The 24,353-nt window shown below is 48.0% G+C and overlaps 1 protein-coding gene across 1 annotated transcript in view; it reads right to left on the bottom strand.

Moving 5' to 3' along the window:
* Positions 1–13,096, bottom strand: part of LOC137426845 (platelet-derived growth factor subunit A-like) — a 30,260-nt gene extending 17,164 nt beyond the window's left edge. The window contains exons 1-2 of the mRNA XM_068115800.2: positions 12,684–13,096; positions 11,554–11,650 (exon numbers count right to left, since the gene is read on the bottom strand). Coding sequence (XP_067971901.2) covers positions 11,554–11,650; positions 12,684–12,743 — 157 coding nt within the window. The 5' untranslated portion in view covers positions 12,744–13,096. The remainder of the gene's footprint in view (positions 1–11,553; positions 11,651–12,683) is intronic.
* Positions 13,097–24,353: the final 11,257 nt, after the last annotated feature.

Below are 24,353 nucleotides of genomic sequence, written 5' to 3' on the forward strand. Positions count from 1 at the left end.
TCAGCCGTTGCAGAGAAAAAGGGGTTTTCGTGTTTTCATGAAAAACAATATGGCGGCCGAACCACGTGACCTGCGACGTCATAATTACCATTACAATATTCTACAGACCGAGTCCCCCCTACGGTGAAAATTTGATCTCAATTGGTCCTATTATTGCAGAGAAAATCTTTTTTAAAGGAAATTAAAACTTAAAATGGCACTGAGTTAAGGATCATCAGAATTATCAGAATTCCCAAAGTTCAAAGTGCCATAACTTTGTCAAAAATGATCGCAACGTCGTGAAGTTCGAACTTGACCTGTATCTTATCATGAGGAAACCATGTGCCAAGTTTGAAATCATTAGCACGAAGAGTTTAGAAAAAAAGTCCGGAAAACTGTTCTTTGCGTGACGGACTGACAGACTGACGGACTGACGGACTGACGGACTGACGGACTGACGGACTGACGGACTGACAGACGGAGGGACGGCGTGCAAACCTATAGTCCCCTCGGGTGTACACCGGTAGGGGACTAATAAGGGACGTGCGTCGAAATGAGAGCAAAGTGGAGAACAGGATGGATACAACCACTAACTCTCAATCACAGAAGTGGAAGGAAAAACTAAAAATTCATAAAGTATGGGTTTAGGGAAGGCTAATGGGGGTATGCAAGATCATGGTTGTGGATCCCTACGGTTTACATAACAGCATCTGAGATGGTGGTGAGCAGCTGTCTTGAAGACCTGGAGGGAAGAATGAGATTGAAGGGAATGTGGAAGTTGGTTCCACAGGTGGGAGAAAAAAGGAATGAATAAGCAGAGGTGAGCAGAAATTCTGGATTTTATAAGTTTCACCAGAAGGGGGTTACTGACAAAAAGTGTGCACCCTTCAGGTAACTGGTGGGTGGAGGGGGGATAGAGCATGGAAAAGGTAAAGGGTGCAAGACTAGAAAGGAGGTGGTCGAAGATAGAGTGACCCTGTCTGCAATATGGAATTGATAGGCCGAGAGACTCAGCTTCACCGCAGGCGATTCTCATGATGTTGAAGGCCTTGAATTCCATGAAGGTCATGTCTCCATCAAACTGTGGCTAAAAGTCATGTAAGTGGATAGAAGTTTAGGTGTACCAATGAAGGACTTTGCATGACAGAGGATGCCCACTGGCTATGAAGGCCAATGTAGAAATGTGGTTTGCCAAAGAAAGATCATGGCTGATAGTAAGGCCCAAACGTTTGAGTGACTGAACTTCTTCAAGATGATTGTTAAGGAAGTAGATGCGGGGGAGGGAAGGGGGGTTTGCCAGACAGTGTTTTGCGAGGAAAATAATCGGCGAAAAGTGAGAAATAATTAACGGAAATGACGAGAAACAGTTATATCACATCTAATTATTCGTGTCTATTGTTGGTCATTTAGGAATGCTGATAAGAAATGGTAATCCAAAGTGAACTAAATTTTGTAGGCCAGCTGTCTTCTATAACAACTTTAATTTGGCAGAATGGCATAAAGCATATTGTAGTTCAATAATTTATTTCCCATTATCAGATTTCTATCCTTATACAAGAATCTCTGAGACAGGAGGACGCCATTTAGTGCTGCACTGTAATCACCAATATTGTTATCGACGCACCTTTATCATTAATATTGTAAATCGCTGCACCGTAATCATAAATATTGTAAATGGTCGCATCTTAATCATAAATATTGTAAATCGCTGCACTGTAATCATAAATATTGTAAATCGCTGCACCGTAATCAAAAATATTGTATATTGCCACACCTTAATCAAAAATATTGTATATTGCCACACCTTAATCATAAATATTGTAAATCGTCGCATCGTAATCATAAATATTGTAAATCGCTGCACTGTAATCATAAATATTGTAAATCGCCGCACCGTAATCAAAAATATTGTATATCGCCACACCGTAATCATAAATATTGTAAATCGTCGCATCGTAATCATAAATATTGTAAATCGCTGCACTGTAATCATAAATATTGTAAATCGTCGCACCGTAATCAAAAACATTGTATATCGCCACACCGTAATCATAAATATTGTAAATCGTCACATCATAATCAAAAATATTGTATATCGCCACACTGTAATCAAATATTGTAAATCGTCACATCGTAATCATAAATATTGTAAATCACTGCACCGTAATCAAAAATATTGTATATCGCCACACCGCAATCAAATATTGTAAATCGCCACTCCGTAATCATAAATATTGTAAATCGCCGCACTGTAATCATAAATTTTGCAAATTGGCGCACCGTAATCATTAATATTGTAAATGGCCGCACCGTAATCATAAATATTGTAAATCGCCGCACCTTAATCATTAATATTGTAAATCGCCGCACCATCATCATAAATATTGTAAATCGCCGCACCTTAATCATTAATATTGTAAATGGCCGCACCGTAATCATAAATATTGTAAATCGCCGCACCTTAATCATTAATATTGTAAATCGCCGCACCATAATCATAAATATTGTAAATCGCCGCACCACAATAAAAAATATTGTAAATCGCCGCACCACAATAAAAAATATTGGAAATTGCTGCACCGTAATCGTAAATATTGCAAATTTCTGCAGCATAATCATAAATATTGCAAATCGCCGCACCGTAATCATAAATATTGCAAATCGCTGCACCGTAATCATAAATATTGCAAATCGCCACACCGTAATCACAAATATTGCAAATCGCCGCACCGTAATCATAAATATTGCAAATCGCTGCACCGTAATCATAAATATTGCAAATCGCCGCACCACAAGAAAAAATATTGGAAATTGCTGCACCGTAATCGTAAATATTGCAAATTTCTGCAGCATAATCATAAATATTGCAAATCGCCGCACCGTAATCATAAATATTGCAAATCGCTGCACCGTAATCATAAATATTGCAAATCGCCACACCGTAATCACAAATATTGTAAATCGCCGTACCCAAATCGCCAATATTGTAAATGGCTCCACCCTAATCACCAATATTGTAAATCGCCACACTGTAATCACCAATATTGTAAATCGCTCCACCCTAATCACCAATATTGTACATCGCCGCACTGTAATCACCAATATTGTAAATCGCGCCACCCTAATCACCAATATTGTAAATCGCTGCACTGTAATCACCAATATTGTAATCACCTGTGAAATGTGATGAAACATGAGGTGAGGAAAGCATGTGATTTGCCGCACTACCAAGCACCCGTTGTTTGCTGATGCAGATAGATGCGATAACAATAGACATGAATAATGATGCTGGGAAAAATGGTCACACCCAATTGGATAGTGTGCCTTGACCAATCAACGAGTGAAGGGAAAAACGGGCACACCTAATTGGTTAGTGCCACACCCAATCAATGAGTGAAGGGAAAAATGGGCACACCCAATTGGTCAGAGCCCACGACCAATCAACAAGTGAAGGGGAAAACAGGCACATGCAATTGGTTAGTGCCGCAACCAATCGATGAGTGAATATTGCTGACATAGCTACGTCTACACAAGCTCTATTTATTGTAGTAGATTTCACTGGGCCGGGTTGTGTGGAGGAGAACACTATGGCAGGCACAGAGACATCACCACATGTATTAGTTCTTGTTTTTCTGAAGGAGATCCGAGGAGGGGGGTTGGGGGGAGTTGAGGGTTGAAGGAAGATGTAAGGTAGGGGTTGAGGGCTGAAGGAGGATGTAAGGTGAGGAAATAAACGCCTTTGGACGAGACCCTCTTTGACATCACAATCACTACACGGGTATCCAATCATCCCATCCATACCCAAACTACCGACCAGTCCTGCCAATGTCCATGTACCCCTTTCTTCTCGGATTAAACAAACTTCTGATCTGAGTTTTAATCAAGAACACTTACCTGCTGCATAAACTCAGTACCTTATTACTTTCATTTGGAGTTTAAGTTCAGCTTCCAAAAACACTGCTTTCTAAACCCGAGTGTATCAATTGTTCTTTTCAGGGCTAACATTATGTGAGAGAGAGAGAGAGAGAGAGAGAGAGAGAGAGAGAGAGAGAGAGAGAGATAGAGAGAGAGATAGAGAGATAGAGATAGAGAGAGAGATAGAGAGAGAGATGGAGAGAGAGAGATATAGAGAGAGAGATAGAGAGAGAGAGATAGAGAGAGAGAGATAGAGATAGAGAGAGAGATAGAGATAGAGAGAGAGAGAGAGAGAGAGAGAGAGAGAGAGAGAGAGAGAGAGAGAGAAACGTGAAGTGGGAAGTAGAGTTTTACAAAGGACGGTTATCGGATTGAAACATCCAGCATTATGAGGCTGGAACAGCCGGTTTGGAAACGGCAGTTCAATCAGTGGCAATAAAAATAATGACTGCGGCAATCATTACTGTCCCCAACAACCACTATACTCTTACACCACATTCCATCACAGATCCCAAACACACCAAGTGAGGCTGTTGAATGCATGACTTGTAGGACATGAGTGGGACCTGGTCTGGTTAGGAAGTTAGAACTGAAGAACAAGTTTTATTTCAATTAACTTAAATCATCTATAGGCCTTTGCCATTTGGTATCCAGACTAGCAAATAATAAACATGCTATGGACTATACTCGGGTAAAAACAAAGACAAAAACTCGGATAAAGACAAAAAATCCATCACAAAAGGCCAAGATAAATCCAGCTTCTCCTTATTTGCAGATGTAACCGAGAGAGGTCCGCGTGATCAGCGTGACCCACCCAGGCCTCTCTCACACTTGCTAATTAACGGTACCGAGTAACAAAAGGCTCCTGTGTGACTTCCCATTTAATTGTTTGCGGTTGAAAGACAAAGGAACTCCCTTCAATTTCCTGGCCGGCCCATCGATCTGGGTGGCTAGCTTCGGTTTCGTGTGCGCAAGTTTCCTTATTTTCCTCCCTACAGTTTACACATCGGAATGAAAATCAGGGAAAGCTTTTTTAAGATCAAAGCAGAGGCCTGTGGGGGCCTTACACTGAAGAGTCGTACACTTTGCACGGAATTTTTTACTTAGTGAAGATTCAACGTTTGCCAAATTGAACCTTGTCTGAAGGATAACAAACAAAAACCTAATTACGTATATGATGTGCAAGTGACGCAAGTTTGAATAAACATCCATCCACCAGCAACGAGTTGCAGGTGATCTCCTAGATGTGAAAGAAATAGACAGAAGAAGAAGAGAAAGATGGTGATGGTTCTGACCTGATTAGTTCAAACATAAGGGTTGGTGCCACAACCAATCGTATCCCTTGCAATGCTAGTTTCCACATCTACTGATTATTTAATTAATTTTAGTAGTCTGCTTCATTGGTTTGATGACATCACTTAAGCTACAAAGTACATTATAGGGTAGACCATGAGAAGGTTGTCATCGTCCACTCCACCTCTGAATTGTACATGGAAGACCCCCTCACCGTATGCGCAAATCGGATGCTAACTGAAAGCCCAGAATGTTCTTGTGGTCCTCAGGATCAGACATTCGTTCGGGTCGTGTAAGGCTGTGCACAGAGGAGATTCACGGGCTCCTTTGTAGAACCACATGAAGCCGTTGACTCTGCGATCAAGTGGCTCTCATCACTCTACCTGCACCTGTAGTGTTTACATGATCATACGAAACAAGATGATTATTTAATTGTGCATGGTCCTGTTTCTGTTCTCATAATGTGTCCAAAATGTGGTGTCCAAAACCCCCACTGCCAATTTAACTTTGCTCTTTCTTCCATGAGCCTCGTTCTTGTGGAAATTAAACAACCTGTGCCAAATGTAACCTGGGATGAAACGTTCCATCAGGTGCAAAGTTCCAACGAACATGCGGTCCCAAAATCTTGGACAGAATCTTCATGAAACATCCGTGCCATTGCCCCTTGCCACAGTGCAAGGACGTTTTTCTATAAGCAGAGGGGATGGATGAATGAATTAATTCATGAAATGCATTGCTGGATATCCAGGATGTGATTCTGACTTTGCCCGGTTGCCCGGATGCAAGGCCGGAGAAGACTTCAACAAGGGTGATCTTTACGTGAGAGTGACAACCCCGTGTGCAGACCGGCAAGTCGTGGCGTCGTTCGAGTAAAAGCATCGCTCATTCCCACACTCCTCGTCAAACATGGCATTAAAGTGTCCGGCTGTTAGCCATATTATTATGCCAGAGTTTTGTGGGGCGCGTCATATTCCTGGGTTTTGGCTTTCATTATCCTGCCCCACCTCGATTGTCCAGTCACGCGAGCCATGCTGGCCATGTCTTGACCTAGAGACCTGCTGACAGACACAAGCGATTTGACAACAATTCTACTAATGCTCGCCGAGGCAAGAAGGCTCTGGAGATTAAAGGGATGAAGTCGGGTCAGTAATCTGCCATCTCTCACGCCCGTCGTCACCAACGCTCCCACCCAAGTCTCACGCCTGATACCACCGAGGACAATTAGAACACAGGGATAGGACAGGGCACATTAAAAACACCGGTTCAAAGAACCGGACCGGACCGGACAAATGTTTGTTTCAAAATTAAGGTTCTGACTGCAATATTTGGATGAGAGTCAGAGAGACGAACCCTTTCTGATTGCTCCCTTCTTCATTAGCCGACTAGCTCAATTAGCCTCGTCAACCTATTCGGGTACGTGACCGTCAATTTGACCTTCATCAATTTGTAATTTAACTGAAGCATTCCAACACTTGGTGAAGACACTAACAAAATGGCTCTCAGAATGGAATGAGGAGCAGTGGTGGGCAATGGCGAAAGGAAAAATCAATAAAATCAAATTATTGACCATTACAAGTGAGAGTTTTTGCGATTATTAATTATTTATGCCAGAATTGCCTATACATGGAGATATAGGAAAGCAGCAAAAAAAAATTAAGATTTATTTGTTAGAGAACAATGAAAAACAACATTTTAGGCCACCATTATGGTTTCTTGTTTTTGTTCCATTCTTTGGAGGGGAAAAGGAGGAAAATGCATGAATGTTTACTCTCTTATTGAGGGGTGTGTCCGAAATGGTTTGGAAACAGGAAATAGTCTGAAGGAGCCAAATATGGTGAGCACGGACGATGATGATGGATTCAAATTGCACGTGAACAGAGTATCTGCGAGATTGGTCTCCGACAGACTGATTGGGGGACAGAAGAGGAGGCGGTGAAAAATCTCCAGGTAGATTTCTGAGAGGTATGTGGAGCAGCCAGGAAAGATTTCTTGACGATCCAGGAAAGGTTTCTTTACAATCCAGGAAAGGTTTCTTGACGATCCAGGAAAGATTTCTTGATGATCCAGGAAAGATTTGACGATCCAGGAAAGATTTCTTGACGATTCAGGAAAGATTTCTTTACAATCCAGGAAAGATTTCTTGACGATTCAGGAAAGATTTCTTTACAATCCAGGAAAGCTTTCTTGACGATTCAGGAAAGATTTCTTGATGATCCAGGATAGATATTTTGACCAGGTTGTAACTTGGGAACAAATGCGGGTTCACCCTTTTGATTGAACAACACTTGACAGTACAAACCATCCGAGTGCATCTCCAATAGGCCGAGCAGTTGGAACAGTTTTTTCCTGTTTTCAGATGGCATTTTCATGTCGAGATGTGATTTTGAGATTTCCCTGAAATGCCGAGTGGTTTCGGCTAGAAATTACAGCAGGGAACCAGTAAAAAAAGGAACAATCGCAACAACCAATGTGGAAAAGTTAGCAAAGTTCCTATTATGTTATTCCTGCCTTTATCCAAGAAACTTGGGCACAGGAGGAGGCCATTTGGCCCACCATGCCTATCTCAGAGTGGTTGCTGTCTGGGCAACAGATCTACAGATCAGATCATGAACCATGCTCCATACAGAATGTCGGTGTTACTGAAGAAGTTTCTTAGCTAGGGTAGCGAGGGTTATCCTGGATGAGTCACCACTCCGACACAGGAAATCAGGACAGAAGTTTGGAATTTGTTCATGGTGCCAGAGATAGCTCGTCTACTCTTCGCAAAGGGTACAGTGGGATCTTTAACGTCCACCAACTAATACCGGCAGATGGAATGCCTGTTTAACGTCCATCTGAGGGACAACACACACATTGATGATTCACCCTTCCACCTGTGAAACACCAGGATGACAGTTTATAGCTGTGTCGGGATTCAAACCCACACAAGACAGCTTTGTGGTGAGTGCGTGTACCTCTCTGCCATCCTTCCAGCACAACAGCTTCTGCACTATAAACAAATTAATGTTACTCGGTTGTTCGAGTTAATATGTGAACAGCAATCTTTCACTACCAAGGGCAACCATGGCAGAAAGGACACCACCCCTCGAATGCGAGTTGTTCGTCCACACATAAGTTTGTACCGGGCACATAAAACTTTGGGAGTTGTGCCTGGAATAAATTCCACAAGTTCCTGTCGGGTGCAAGCTTGTCAGTAGCTTGTCTTTCCTTTCTTGTGGCCCAATTGTCAAACCGCATTGGTTGAGGTTTTTAAGGTTAGATTGGTAAAGATTTCTTCAGGTTATGCTGCAGGTTAAGGTTTCTTAAGGTTACATTGGTTGAGGTTTCTTAAAAAGTTGCATTGCAGGTGAAGTTTCCTTAAGGTTCCATTGGTTAAGGTTTAGTTACGTTGGTTATGGTCCCGTTGGTTAAGGTTTAGTTACGTTGGTTAAGGTTCCGTTGGTTATGCTTTTTTAAGGTTACATTGTTTTTGGCTCCTTTTGATATGTTTCTGCAACATTGAAATAAACTGCAATGGGCATGACACAGGTATAAGTAAATAAAATTCAAGAATATCCTGCAAATTCCGCAAAATAGTATCTGGGCATGGGGCAGGTCAAATGATTTTGTGTTCGGAGCCACGAGTTACGATTTTATTTCTGAACATTGGCAATTATTTACAATTTTGTACAGTATGTGCTTTTGTGAACGATTATTTATTTATATACAAATTACCATCTCCACTACTGACCTGCCACGTTTATTTATTTATTATACATGCTTTCGTGTCACTGCTACCTACAAACAAACGTGAATTATTTATTTATATACATTTTAGCATCTCCACAGACTAAATATTTATTTACTTATGTATTTATTTATTTCAATGTTAAATGGTCCCATTTTTAAGATTCACTTGGGGGTTGTGTCCTCGATGAGGACGTGCATCCTAGTTTGTTTTTTTCAAGAATGTCCTTCTCAAAACCTTTTTGCAATCCCGTTACAACATTTATGGGACGTTGATAATCGATTTTGGAGTTGGTAAGGGTATGGGGTAATAAAACCGGAATGTGTATTCACAACTCGGACCATTCTGTACCGGAGAAAAGAAACTATGGACTTGGGGGTTTTTGTCGTTGCACAAGTTTTTAAGTTTTTTTAATCTTCAAAAGCAAAGCTTCAATGCCATAAAGCGAGACGCAAAGACTGGTTAATAATACATGTAGATGTCATGGCTCAAACTGCTGCCCCCCTCCCGCACCATTCCCTCACTCTTTAAACGCCCGGCCTACACAATGGCCTTGATGGGAAAGCCGCATGCGGAATGGACCAAACGGTACATAATTGTTTTCTAGCTCGGTGGCAGGAAAACCTAAACTGTGACTATTCCTGACATCAGCTGGTCTTGTACGGTCTTGACTCGCATCCTATTGATTACATCACGCATCGTCAATCAGCTGCACGTGCTTGACAGGTGCGGAGGAAACAACACGAAGAAGCTGCGATTCCATACAAGGAGAGAACACCCATCGACTTGCACACCAAAAACACCGCCAGAATCCCACAAACGAGGCCATCATCGGAAAGACACAGGAAATGGATGTTCACCTCCTTTTATCTCGTGTGACCTTATAATAAATCATCCTTTTTGTTTATAGTGTGAAAATACCATGTTTATATAGTTTTAAGAAACAGCACCAATGAGCTGAAATTAGGATGAGATCCCAAAGGTAGAAAAAGAATCTGGTGGAAATCTTTGCCACATTTTCCTTCCATCGCCCTACCTGACCTTTCCTTCCTATATTAAGATTTAATCATGGAGAGGTTGGCATGGAAAGCCTGGCATGACGAGACAGCACTGAAAAAAAAAAATCACACAAAATGGATATGTGGCCTTCCCATGACTGAAGAAACGATCTGTGACATTGCTGTGACTTGCACCTTATCTTCCGATTTCTCCATGCCAGTTACTAGCCTGACCTGCACGGACGCACCACGTGCTCACAGCCAAGAGGTAACCATGACCCATCAGACCGAGTACCTGTGGGGCATCAAAATTACCAATTTCCTGCATAGGTGAACAAACGACGTATTCTCAAGTTGACGTCACCTGTGTGGGTGCGTTAAGATTGATGTGATTAACGTGCGGTTTCAAGCTCATCTGACCAGTCCAGGGTGCTGCACCGTGCTGATGTATCACGGTTCGGCCTCGTTCCCAGCACGAGGTGACAAGAGGACTATGGTGCAGCCACAGCGCCAACATGCTCGTGCAGCAGACAAAGAGGTACGATGACAAACAAATAACCTTTACAGCATTCTTCTTCTTCTTTTGCACGCAGATTTTGCATCCCCATGTAGACAAGAGCAGGAATTTGTAATTTAGCCAGGTATGCCGGTGATAGCTCACCTATTCTTCACGCAAGACACCGTGATATCTTTAACGTCCACCAGCTAAATGTCTCGCACTGCCTGTAAAACACCAGGATGAGAGTTTATAGCTAGGCCTGGATTCAAACCTAGGCTAGACGCCTCAGAGGCGAGTGTGCATACCTCTCGGAGTCTATCCCAGCCTGCCAGCCCACTTTTACAACCCACAGCAATTCCAACACTATGTTAAATGGATATGTCAGCACAAAGCACCAACTCTTATCGCAAAAAGGCTACGCCGTCTCCATGGCAACTGCAGTTTGTAATGGCCGCGCGGTACGGGGTCAAAATACAGCTCAGGCCGCAACCAGGAGGATGGACCAAAATAAAACTACAACCTGAACAGCAAAAGCCAATGATGACGTTCAATCAAGAGGGCTCTCCAACTGAAGCTCCGAAGCTGAACACCGTGCGCGGTGTGCGCACCGATAATGTGATGAGCACCTGCATTGAAACAACCGCTGAGGGTAAATGTCAGGAATGTATTTATGCCACGAGAAGGGGGTCACAGGATCGCGAGGCGAGACCTCAAATCGCTATGACAACCGAGGCATCCGCCCAAAAGGTTTTGCTGCTCTCCGTGTTATATTTATTTAATTTATAACGCTCAACTGATCCAGTCGATGAACACCTGTTCTCACCTGCAATACACTCAGAGCAACAACGTTTTGCGAGGCTCGAAGCCGCCAGGTTCACCAAGCGGGTACATTTGGCAGCTAGCTCAGTGTCCTGCTTTGACCATAATAAAATGTGAGAAAACCCCAAGGGTAGGGGGTGCAAGGGTCGGCCGTGACGTCACGGTGCAGCATCCCCGACTACTGCGTCCCAAGGACCAAGATGGACGGACAATTCGTCGCTGTTAGGTGGTTGTGAGTGTCGAATCGGCAGCAACTGCAAACATGAATAAAGATTGCGTGGAATTCGTGGAATTCCAAGGTGCGCGGTACGGGGAAGCTTTACCTACGGAGTCAAAAGGCAGGACGAATGGGAGATCGCTGACGGTCCGGGCGTCTGAGCGCGATAGAACCTCCAGGATGCTTTGAGGAACGGACAATCTCTGTGTGGATGACATGGAGCACACATGGAAGATTCATAAGAGGAAAAGCAATTTGAGGAGAATAAAAACATGAATTATGTACAAAATAAGTCATGGAATAGTCTGTGCAGACGTTGTTTTGGGAAGCAGCTAAAAGTTGGACAAACTAAATGGGAGGCACTTTTACAATAGTCCTTGTAACCTTTTCTTCCTCTTTCCATTCCATAATCTCCAACACATTCCAATCCCTTGAGGTTTGCCTCCTCATTATCTTTCGCTCCCCCAAAAACCACCTGCAGCCGCCCCCGATTTTCCTTTACTTCTCACCTCCCGTCCTCCTACGACCTAATCCCAATTTCCTATTCCTGTTCGGCTCGCACTTTCCGGTGCGAACGTGGAACCCCCTGTAAATGGCCCCTTCACGCCCTGGTGAAAGCCTAAAGTCCGCAGGTGTTCCCGGCTCCTCCCATTCGGCGATCACGACGCACCTATCCCTCCTTCTTCCACATATTACGTACGCATGTACAGCTATGGCCGGCAGATGGCCGAGTCTGGAGGTGCAAGTCCCCTCTGAGCTGTCTGTGCCGTTAAGGTGGACGGACATCCCTCCTTAGTTATCTATGGAGCGGAGCTCTGGCGAACCCACGTGACTCGTCATGGAGCCCACCGCCACCCACGTGACCAGGCACACAAAGTTTCCCCGTTTTGTTCAATTCCGCACTTCGCCATTATTTATCCTCCATTAATCTTTAATTGTCCCTCCATGTCCATGTGTCCGACCTTTTATCCCTTTAGTACACAGCACGTGTTGCCAACAAGCATCAACGGTATAAACGCACAACTACGTGCAATAAAAGTGTGAAAAAGTTAAACCACCTGATGTTTTAACCTTTAAACACGAGTTTATGCTTTGGTTAAACTTACAACGAGTTACAAACGACCAAACGAGAAGCCAAAGGAGGAAACGGGCGGGAATCGAACCGCAGCAAGGAGCACAAGGCATCGGCGCTGCGAGGACGGGCGGACAGGTATCGGAGCGCGGGCGGAGCCTCACCTGTGCGCACAGTGCGCCCGCGTGCGCGAGGACCAGCACGAGGCGGAGCGCGCGGATCATCGCGCCGGCTCGAGGACACAGTGGGAGCGCGTGCGACTGGGCCCAGGGAGAGACGGGACGGTGTTTGGAGATGGTGGGAGGAGGAAGAGGAGGGTGTTCAGTGGAGATCGATAGTTTGGAGTTTTAGTCTCATGACAATTGGAGGATTTCGACGACAAAGATCGCAGAGTCTGCAGAGATGCTCGTGCACCTGCTCGAGTAGACTAACCAAGTTAGAGATAGGAAGAAGAAGAAGAAAAGGAGGGAAAAGTGAAGAGTGCCAAAAGAAAGTCCAGAAATGGGGAAAGTTCTCGGGAATGGGATCAAAGGGATGGAGCCGGTTAAGAGTCTCCGTGCAGAGGCAGAGCGAGCTAAGCCGACAGGGCGGATTTTCCTGATTTTATAATCGCCCGGGGAAACAGATGTGTGGTAAGGGGGGTCGGGGGGGCAATGGGAGGGAGGAAGAATGCCTTAAAAGGGGCGGGTTGGACGATCGAGGTGGGGGTCTTCAGATCGTTCCCACCACTGGAGCTTCAACTAAATACCTGAAAAAAAAAGGTGTGCATGACATCTGTGATCACATTATTGGGCACCCAGGTAGCCATGATGACGTCATGGCCGATCGTCCGCACACCCTACCACCTGTATCGAAAGATACCAGTTTCGGTCACGTGGTGTTGGCTACTTGGGCACCGCAACTACAATGTGTCGAACATGGACATTTGTCGTACAAACGGGGACAGGACATCACGGATGGACGAAAAATGAAAACAGACCAGCAACACCCATTTGTCTACCTTTGTCGTACAAACCAGCGTAGACAGGAAAGACAGAGGACAGCAGACTTGTTTTCAGACAGACATTGGGGGAAGTCACAAACAGAGACAGCTCTTGTGACTAATCCTTTCCCAGCGCCTGTGTCCCAGACATTCCAAAGGCTTCCCTTAGCCTAATAGTAATACTCTCTCTAACCCCTCTCCGTCTCCACCTGCCATACCCATGGGTAGGTACTCTCTCTAACCCCTCTCCGTCTCCACCTGCCATATCCATGGGTACTCTCTCTAACCCCTCTGTCTCCACCTGCCATACCCATGGGTACTCTCTCTAACCCCTCTCCGTCTCCACCTGCCATACCCATGGGTACTCTAACCCCTCTCCGTCTCCACCTGCCATACCCATGGGTACTCTCTCTCTAACCCCTCTCCACCTGCCATACCCATGGGTACTTTCTCTAACCCCTCTCCCTCTCCACCTGCCATACCCATGAGTACTCTCTCTAACCCCTCTCCGTCTCTACCTGCCATACCCATGGGTACTCTCTCTAACCCCTCTCCACCTGCCATACCCATGGGCACTCTCTAAAACCCCTCTCCCTCTCCACCTGCCATACCCATGGGTACTCTCTCTAACCCCTCTCCGTCTCCACCTGCAATACCCATGGGTACTCTCTCTAACCCCTCTCCACCTGCAATACCCATGGGTACTCTCTCTAACCCCTCTCCCTCTCCACCTGCCATACCCATGGGTACTCTCTCTAACCCCTCTCCGTCTCTACCTGCCATACCCATGGGTACTCTCTCTAACCCCTCTCCACCTGCCATACCCATGGGCACTCTCTAAAACCCCTCTCCCTCTCCACCTGCCATACCCATGGGTACTCTCTCTAACCCCTCTCCGTCTCCACCTGCAATACCCATGGGTACTCTCTCTAACCCCTCTCCACCTGCCATACCCATGGGTACTCTCTCTCTAACCCCTCTCCCTCTCCCATACCCATGGGTACTCTCTCTAACCCCTGTCCACCTGTCATACCCAAGGGTACTCTCTCTAACCCCTGTGCACCTGCCATACCCATGGGTACTCTACCCCTCTCCCTCTCCCATACCTATACTCTGTCTCTGTCTGTGTCTCTCTGTCTCTCTGTCTCTCTCTCTCTCCTCTCTCTCTCTCTCTCTCTCTGTCTCTCCCCCCCCCCCCCCATGCTTTATTTAGCCCCTACACCTATTCATCTTCCACCCCATACTTTCTCACCCTCCTCCCCACCTCCCCCCCACCATACTCTAACCCCTACCCCTTCACCTTGCACCCCTATACTCTCTCGAATCCATCCCTCTTTCACCACATGCTCCCTCTCACCTCCAACCTCCACACACTCTCTCCCTCCCTCTCACCTTTCCCTCTCCCTCCCCCACACTCTAACTCTCCCTCCCCTCACTTCTCCCTCTCCCTCCTCCCCACCTTTCCCTCTCCCTCCCCTCACCTTTCCCTCTCCCTCCCTGCCATCTTTACAAAGGTTGATGCTTCCTACAAAATACAAGATTCCAAAACTTTAGGAAATACATGAATTGCCCCATTCATCAATCGGTGTTTCAGTAACATGTGCAGGGAGGAGGTTTGGTGTGTTTTCAGTGGTGTGTTCACAAATCAGTTACTAAGTTATGGACTTGTGGAGAGAAGCGCAGGTAATAAATGTACAACGGAGAGGTAGGGGTCACATTCCCAAATACCGCACAGTACAGGTATACCCCATTTATCTCAAACAATACCCATGCGGGATACGACCAGGTGAACACTGCAGTTTTACCTTGATAAATGAAACAATGACATATCACACCTGTGGGTGTGTATAAAGGTAAATTGAAAAAGGTACAACAAGAGAAATAGAAATGTACAAAGGGGGATGGGCGTCTTGGGTGTCAAGCCCTTTTGTGTACGTGGTAGATGGACGTGACCCTGTACACACAAACATCAGGTGGTTTATTGAATACATCATTTAGTTATACTCTATTACACCAGGCAGGTATCCACATTTCCAACCCAGTAACCCCACCTGTACAGCACCTCAAAGTTTCCTTGTCACCTCACGCACACTAAGTGAAAAGGAAGGTTATAAGACGCTGTATCGACGGCGGCAAATACCTGGGATTTTATTTTCTACAACCTTTAAAATCTTTATTTTATTTCAATTTAATTATATACTTGAACAATGCAGAACACAAATCACCTTTTTGACACTTTCAAAATCCACAAAAAGTCTGTATTTATCCATTCCTTCTACATATCACGGAGTAAGGCGGATCAATGCACAGGTACACTCCAATATTCCGTTTCCTTCCTTCTTTCATTAATTCTGTATCCCTTCCATTTTGAATACCACTTAAATGAACAAACTCCAAACCTGTCGACCGTCCCTCCACATTTGCAGCACCACTTTCCTCCAAGCCTTCAATAAGCCCTCACTTCATCCCTCTCTGTGTATATTAATTGGGGATCATGAGAATTCCAATCTGTCGAGGTTTTCGGCACACAACCTTCACCTCCCCTCTTCGTCCATTAACGTTCTAAAACCCCTCCATATCAGTACCCTTCGCCCCCATCTTCCAACCCCTATCCCTTTCTCTGTCCCCCCAAATTCAGCATCTCTGCACCTCATGTCCCGCCTCACAGATTCCCCCCCCCCCCCACCTCATCTCCCAGCTGCACCCCACCTGTCTCCTCCCAGCTACACCCCACCTGTCTCCTCCCAGCTGCACCCCACCTGTCTCCTCTCAGCTACACCCCACCTGTCTCCTCCCAGCTGCATCCCACCTGTCTCCTCACAGCTGCACCCCACCTGTCTCCTCCCAGCTACACCCCATCTCTGTCTCCTCCCAGCTGCACCCCACCTGACTCCTCCCAGCTGCACCCCACCTGTCTCCTCCCAGCTGCACCCCACATGTCTCCTCCCAGCTGCACCCCACATGTCTCCTCCCAGCTGCACCCCACCTGTCTCCTCCCAGCTGCACCCCACCTGTCTCCTCCCAGCTGCACCCCACCTGTCTCCTCCCAGCTGCACCCCACCTGTCTCCTCCCAGCTGCTCCCCACCTGTCTCCTCCCAGCTGCATCCCACCTGTCTCCTCCCAGCTGCATCCCACCTGTCTCCTCCCAGCTGCTCCCCACCTGTCGCCTCCCAGCTGCACCCCACCTGTCTCCTCCCAGCTGCACCCCACCTGTCTCCTCCCAGCTACACCCCACCTGTCTCCTCCCAGCTGTGCCCCACCTGACTCCTCCCAGCTGCACCCCACCTGTATCCTCCCAGCTGCACCCCACCTGACTCCTCCCAGCTGCACCCCACCTGTCTCCTCCCAGCTGCACCCCACATGTCTCCTCCCAGCTGCGCCCCACCTGACTCCTCCCAGCTGCACCCCACCTGTCTCCTCCCAGCTGCACCCCACCTGTCTCCTGCAAGCTACACCCCAACCTGTCCCCTCCCAGCTACACCCCACCTGTCTCCTCCCATCTGCACCCCACCTGTCTCCTCCCATCTGCACCCCACCTGTCTCCTCCCAGCTACACCCCACCTGTCTCCTCCCAGCTGCGCCACACCTGACTCCTCCCAGCTGCACCCCACCTGTCTCCTCTCAGCTGCACCCCGCATGTCTCCTCCCAGCTGCACCCCACCTGTCTCCTCCCAGCTGCACCCCACCTGTCTCCTCCCAGCTGCACCCCACCTGTCTCCTCCAAGCTGCGCCCCACCTGACTCCTCCCAGCTGCACCCCACCTGTCTCCTCCCAGCTGCATCCCACCTGTCTCCTCCCAGCTGCATCCCACCTGTCTCCTCCCAGCTGCATCCCACCTGTCTCCTCCCAGCTGCATCCCACCTGTCTCCTCCCAGCTGCTCCCCACCTGTCTCCTCCCAGCTGCATCCCACCTGTCTCCTCCCAGCTGCACCCCACCTGACTCCTCCCAGCTACACCCCACCTGTCTCCTCCCAGCTGCGCCACACCTGACTCCTCCCAGCTGCACCCCACCTGTCTCCTCTCAGCTGCACCCCACCTGTATCCTCCCAGCTGCACCCCACCTGTCTCCTCCCAGCTGCACCCCACCTGTCTCCTCCCAGCTGCACCCCACCTGTCTCCTCCAAGCTGCGCCCCACCTGACTCCTCCCAGCTGCACCCCACCTGTCTCCTCCCAGCTGCATCCCACCTGTCTCCTCCCAGCTGCATCCCACCTGTCTCCTCCCAGCTGCATCCCACCTGTCTCCTCCCAGCTGCATCCCACCTGTCTCCTCCCAGCTGCTCCCCACCTGTCTCCTCCCAGCTGCATCCCACCTGTCTCCTCCCAGCTGCACCCCACCTGTCCCCTCCCAGCTGCACCCCACCTGTCTCCTCCCAGCTGCACCCCACCTGTCTCCTCCCAGCTGCACCCCACCTGTCTCCTCCCAGCTGCACCCCACCTGTCTCCTCCCAGCTGCACCCACCTGTCTCCTCCCAGCTGCACCCCACCTGTCTCCTCCCAGCTCCACCCCACCTGTCTCCTCCCAGCTCCACCACACCTGTCTCCTCCCAGCTGTACCCACCTGTCTCCTCCCAGCTGCATCACACCTGTCTCCTCCCAGCTGCACCCCACATGTCTCCCCCCAGCTGCACCCCACATGTCTCCCCCCAGCTGCACCCCACCTGTCTCCCCCCAGCTGCACCCCACCTGTCTCCTCCCAGCTGCATCCCACCTGTCTCCTCCCAGCTGCGCCCCACCTGACTCCTCCCAGCTGCACCCCACATGTCTCCTCCCAACTGCACCCCACCTGTCTCCTCCCAGCTGCACCCCACCTGTCTCCTCCCAGCTGCACCCCACCTGTCCCCTCCCAGCTGCACCCCACCTGTCTCCTCCCAGCTGCACCCCACCTGTCTCCTCCCAGCTGCACCCCACCTGTCTCCTCCCAGCTGCACCCCACCTGTCTCCTCCCAGCTGCATCCCACCTGTCTCCTCCCAGCTGCACCCCACATGTCTCCTCCCAGCTGCACCCCACATGTCTCCTCCCAGCTGCACCACCCCAGGCCTTCCCAGCTACTCCGTCACCCAGTCCCCTCCCAACCACTTCCCTTCACAGCTCTTCCCCCCCCCCCCCCCTCTCCAAATCACATTCCCTCCTTACTTATCCACCCCATCCACCTTGTCCCCTCCAATCTTTGCCAACAGCACCTCCTCCCATGTCGATAACTGTGTGGACCTCCAACATGGGAGGCCTCCACTGCAACCTGACAACGATCAATCCAGGCCGCTGTCTGGACTGTCTAAACCGGACTGTCTGGTTAACAGAATATTGCCTCCCACAGGACGTCCATAACTACTTTGTGTCTCTCCGTGGCAATTATTGTCTCCTCCGGTTCGACAAGCCTGCACTCCATCCCAGCAGTGAAGTTGCAATTTACATGAAGACCTCAATTTCTCACAGTCCGTGTACTACTCTTACACCTCCAAACCTCCATGAGTACCTTTATCCACCATTTCCCCTCCGCCCCACCTCTTGCTTGTCTGTGTGGTACGTACCGGGCGTCCTCGTACCAGTGACAACTACTTCCATCTCCATCTCCATCTCTGCCAACATGGACCAACTCAAGTCTCTCTTGTAACACCCATTTACTACACACATCCTCACACTCCTCTCGTCCTCGTATGTGGTGATTTCAACTGTCACCAGACACCATGCCAATTGGCTGAGTGTTGGTACCTCTTCACCACCCCTCACAATCTACCTGTATCCCACTTCCCAAACTGCAGACTCACTGCTCACCTCCACTCATTCGTTCCTCTTCGCCCCATCTGTGGAACCAACTTCCTCGGTCTCTTCAATCCCATATAGTTGTTCACTACTATCTCAGGTCATCAGCAATCTACAACCATGATATTTTCGACCATATTAACCCTACCCAAGCCTACCTCTTTCAGGGTTTCCAGTTTTTTCTTCCACTTCTACAAGTTAAGAGTTTGCGGTTGTATCCATCTCGTTCATCCCATGCTCTCATTGGTCCACCATCAATTATTTTCCAATTCTTCTTCTACTTCGTCCCTCAACCCTGCTGTTGGTGTGCTCACTCCTCCTCTCCTCTCTTTCTACTGATCTTTTCATTCTGTTCTAGGTCCTTCTAGGCCCTTCTAGGTCCTATGGCCAATGCATTCTGTGTTCTAGGTCCTCCGTGAACCTCAACGCTGTCTCCAACCATCCGGCACAGTTATCGGGGATGCCTCTTCGTGGTGGTTGTGCTCCCAACGCAGGTCAGGGGCCAAAACTTCCCCATTCTTCCCTGCTGCCCGGATTTGTCAGAGTAGCGCGGTCACGGTCGGAGTGTCGATCGGTCTCCATGGACCGGCTTTTTCCCTCTTGTCTCTATTATTATTTTTCTTTCTCTCCCCCTCTCTCTAACTCTGTCATGGCCCTGACTTTGTGAAGGTGGGCTACACCATCTGGGATCAGGGGTGTGGAGGGGGATCTCTGGGTCGCTCCTGCGAGATTGATCGGAAGCTCCGCGATGCGGGCTTATTCGAGAGAAATGACCGGGGCGATGCAACAACAACAACAACAACAACAGCAACAACAACCTCCCCCCCACCCCCACCTCATTCCCACCTCCCCAAATAAATACACCATTCCCACCCCAACTACCAACTTGTCAACAATGTCAACAATTTCAATCCTGACGAATCTCACACTCTTACTATGTCTCTTCGAAAAGACGGACTGGACAACCCTCACATCTACTTTCTGAACAATCCTCTCCAAGAAGTTCTGTCACTCAAGCTTTTGGGTCTCACTATCTGCCATGATCTTTCTTGGGAAAACCACATTTCCAAGCTGGCCTCCAAAGCCAGTCGCCGACTGGGCATCCTCCGTCGTGCGAAGTCCTTCCTTGGCACACCTGAGCTCCTCATCAGTCATCACATACAAGGCTTTCATCCGCAGCACAATGGAATACTGTTCCCCCCTCTGGGCCGGTGCTCCTGCCTCACACCTAGCTCGGCTTCACGCTGTTGAAACCAAAGCTTTCAGAATTATTGGAATCTTCCACGATGAAGCTAACTCCGAGGGCCTTTCACTCCCTCACCGCAGGCAGGTTGGTGGTCTTTCTGTCTTCTACCGACTCCTCTCCGGCCTTGCTCCCCAAGCTCTCTCTGTGCTCTGTCCCCCAAATATTCCTACAGGTCGCACAAGATCTGCCAGCAACCCTCTTATGGTCAAATTGCCAAAATCAAGGCTCTCTGCTCACCTTCACTCTTTCATTCCTCTTTTCTCCCACCTCTGGAACAAACTCCATCACTCTCTTCAATCCCACTCCTGCCTCCAGGTCTTTAAAACAGCTGTTCACCACCATCTCTTATCTTCCCCCATCCAAAACCTTGATCTTTTCTGCCCTCGTTAATTCACCCCAGATCCACTTTTTTGAAATTCCGACTTCTTTCCTGGAAGTCCTCGCAGTGTCCATGTTTTGTTGTTTTTTTTACCTCTCTCACCCCCCACCCCCCTTCCCACGCCTCCTCCCCCCAAGCCCTCTCCCTCCCACATTTCTCTCGATGTTGATCTCGATTTGCTCTCAAATGTTGTGTTTGTATCCTTTCCCCTCTCTCGCCATCTTGTCTACCGCTCCCCTTATCTTATGTTTTCTGTGTCAGTTTGTCTTTCTGTGATTAATGTTTGCTCTTTCACGAGCCTCGATCTTGTATACAAATATATACAGTATATATATATATATTATATACAGTATATATATATATATATATATATATATATATATATATATATATATATATATATTATATATATATATATATATATATATATATATATATATATATATATATATATATATATATATTGTTGTGGTTTTTTAGAACCCTCCACTTTGTAAATATTGTAATAATCCCTTATAAATAATCCCCTGTAAATACTCCCATTTTTTGGTGTAAAGGTCAAAGGTCGCACCCTAGTTAGGCCACGAGCAACACGTAGCACACCATAGGCTCTTCTTTAGTTAGTTCATTAGTATGTGTTTCAGGTAAGGATTTGTTCCCAATAGTTGAATCTGCGTTGTATTAATCAAATAACCTAGGCCCCTTTTTCCAATCCTATTCATATTGCGGCGTAGCCTTCCTCCAAATTGGGCTCCCTTGCTTGCCAGTAGCGTTCGCTGCCTGGCTCAGCCACCATTACGCACGCGGTCAAGCTGGAGAGGAAGGGCGGAGCGCCAGGAATGAAGGCGTGGCCCCTCGACGCCCGATCAAGGGGCAGACCGGTGAGCGCTCGCGACCACTCGGAGCCGAGGCCAGCTCACCGGTAGGCGGATCCAAAAGGCAAGCGGCTTGATACGCGAGTGGGCGATATAAGCGGCTGCGTGGGACTACTTCAGGGAAGGCGAGATGAGTGAGAGAAGAGAGGTGCCCGGGAGAACGATTTGAACCGATGCGAAAGGAGTCCTTGCTTGCCGTTTCGAGAACTATTGGAGGCGCACAACTGGCGAAGGCTAAGGGGAAATTTGTTGCGTACGCCGCATCCCAGTCTGCCTCCCCGCGTTATAATTGTCCGCTCACGTGAAGCGCCACGCGAAGCTGCCGGCTGCTTGCCGCAGTATGAGGGAACACCCGGAGCGTGGACCGGAGCGGAGCGTGAACCTGGGGATGGACCTCGACGCCTATCATCTGCTTGGACCCTTCTCTTCCTTCCCACCACCACCACCACCTTTTCGTGTAAGTGTGTTTGTACTGTCCTGAGCATGTGATAAAATAAGACTGTATAAGGTTTGCCCTGTGTATCTGCTTCTTCTTCTTCTTCTTCCCTGTACATACCCTTTCGTTTCTTCCTTGGTTTTGGTTTTGTACATACTTAATAAACCTGTGTTCTTCCTTCTTATTCTTTGGGTTTCCTCTCATCAGGTCGCTTTAGTGATTTCTCCATTGATATACGTGGCACGATTTGGCCAACGCTCAGGATCGGGTTAGTTTTATTGCTAACGGCTCGAGCTTCGGATTGCTAAACCGCTCGGCAATCGTCCATCTTGTCTGTGGCTCGAGCAGAAGTATCGCCCTGCTTTGCGGAGAGGGGGGCAAAGGTATCTGGGAACCCGTTGACCAGTCACCCTGGTCAATCTCAACCCCGCAAAGAAGCGTGATATCTTCTAGGACTCGGACGGCCAGCCTAATAGACGAGGGGAGTAACCCCCCCTCGGTAAGGGGAGCGCCGTAACCCGAGATCCGCAACAATATATATGTATAAGATATTGTTGCAGTTCTATGCCGCCCTTCTTCCCCTTACTAAGGGGGGATTAATCCCCTTGTTCTTGATGGGCTTGACGGAACCGAGGCTTGATACCTCCCTTCCGGACAAACATGGAGTAGGGTCTCGGGACCACTTCTCGCTCGTACCTAATTCCCCGCGCTGCCATGGAAGCGAGGAAGCAAGCCTCGCACAAGCCAGGTGTGGTTTGAGTACGCCGAGCGGATTGAGTACCACGTGGTCCGTGCAGTCATATTTAATGGAACCCGATTTGAGCGGTTCTATTCGTACCACGCTTAGCCAATGAATAAACCACAGGAACGATCGAATGGAAGAAAGGAAGAACACAGGTTTAATTATTCCCACACGTATTTACAATGATCGGGGACGCAGAGACACAGGGCAGCCTTAATCAGTCTTAACTTATTTTCCCAGACAACGGGCCCCTCTCACTCACAAAGGGAATTGCAGATGGGTAGGTGGTCAGCCAACGCGTCGACGTGGTCGTCCAGAGACGGCCTCCGTCCGGCTCTCCACGGTCCCAGCACGTCCCGCGAAGATCGTAGCAGGCGATGGCAGGAACCTCGTAGCGCGTCTCCCAAACAAGGCAGATAACGATGTGGAACGGCAAAGGGCGGGACTCTCAGCACGGCTGGCGATTACTCAGCCGTTTTCCTCACCGCGCGCGTCTCAAATGCACTGTATAGCAATCGGCCTAAAACTCAACCGAGCGTCACTCATAAAAGCGCGTCTTTCAGTTCATGCGCATCGGCTTCGCCCGCGTGTATTGTACAGCTCTCGGACGCTCACAACTCCTCTTCCTTGATCCCTCCAAGCTGGTTGGTCATTGCGCGCGAGTTCTTTGCTCATCAAGTCCTATCGGGTTCTCCAGCGCTCGTCCTCTTTCTACTGCCGTGTGCGCACGAGTCCTTTTGAGGGCTTTGCGCAGCGGCTTTTATAGCTACGCCCACGAACCTTCTGGAACCCTCTCGAACCTTCTTACCACGCCCTGTGACGCAACGCCGCCGTCACCACCTCTGAGCCCTGATTGGCGGCTCGTGCTTACTATCAGTGCTTCTGCCGCTCTGCCCTCGGCTCCGCCCCGGTCCTCCTAGCCTGCCTCGTGTTAACTCGCCCAAAATGAACCAACGTTAGCGCAAAAGGGCATGAGGCTACGGACGTTGGATAGTCGGTGGCAGTCGGGCCTATTCTCCTGACTCTACTTCAACGCAGAACTAACAATGGAAAGGAACTAAGCTCACAAATACTAAGACATAACTATACTATCGTGAGGCTACATGTTGCTTGTGTGACTAACTATGAGGGGGAATTTTAACCTTTATTAAACTCACATTACAAACTCAAAACCGCAACAATATATAAATATATATATATATAAATATATAAATATATATATATAATATATATATATAATATATTGTTGCGGATATGAGGACTGTATATATTTTTTATTGTGTGAATTATTATTATTGGTTATTCTGCGCCTCCTGCCTCCGGAGCTGTGTAAAGATCAAAGGGCATCCCATAATTAGTCCATAAAGCATCCACACCACAGCCAATCATAAAATACCCCTGTTCAATAGTT

Source organism: Myxine glutinosa, chromosome 5 (assembly GCF_964187855.1).
Source record: "Myxine glutinosa chromosome 5, kmMyxGlut1.1, whole genome shotgun sequence".
Lineage (NCBI taxonomy): Eukaryota > Metazoa > Chordata > Myxini > Myxiniformes > Myxinidae > Myxine > Myxine glutinosa.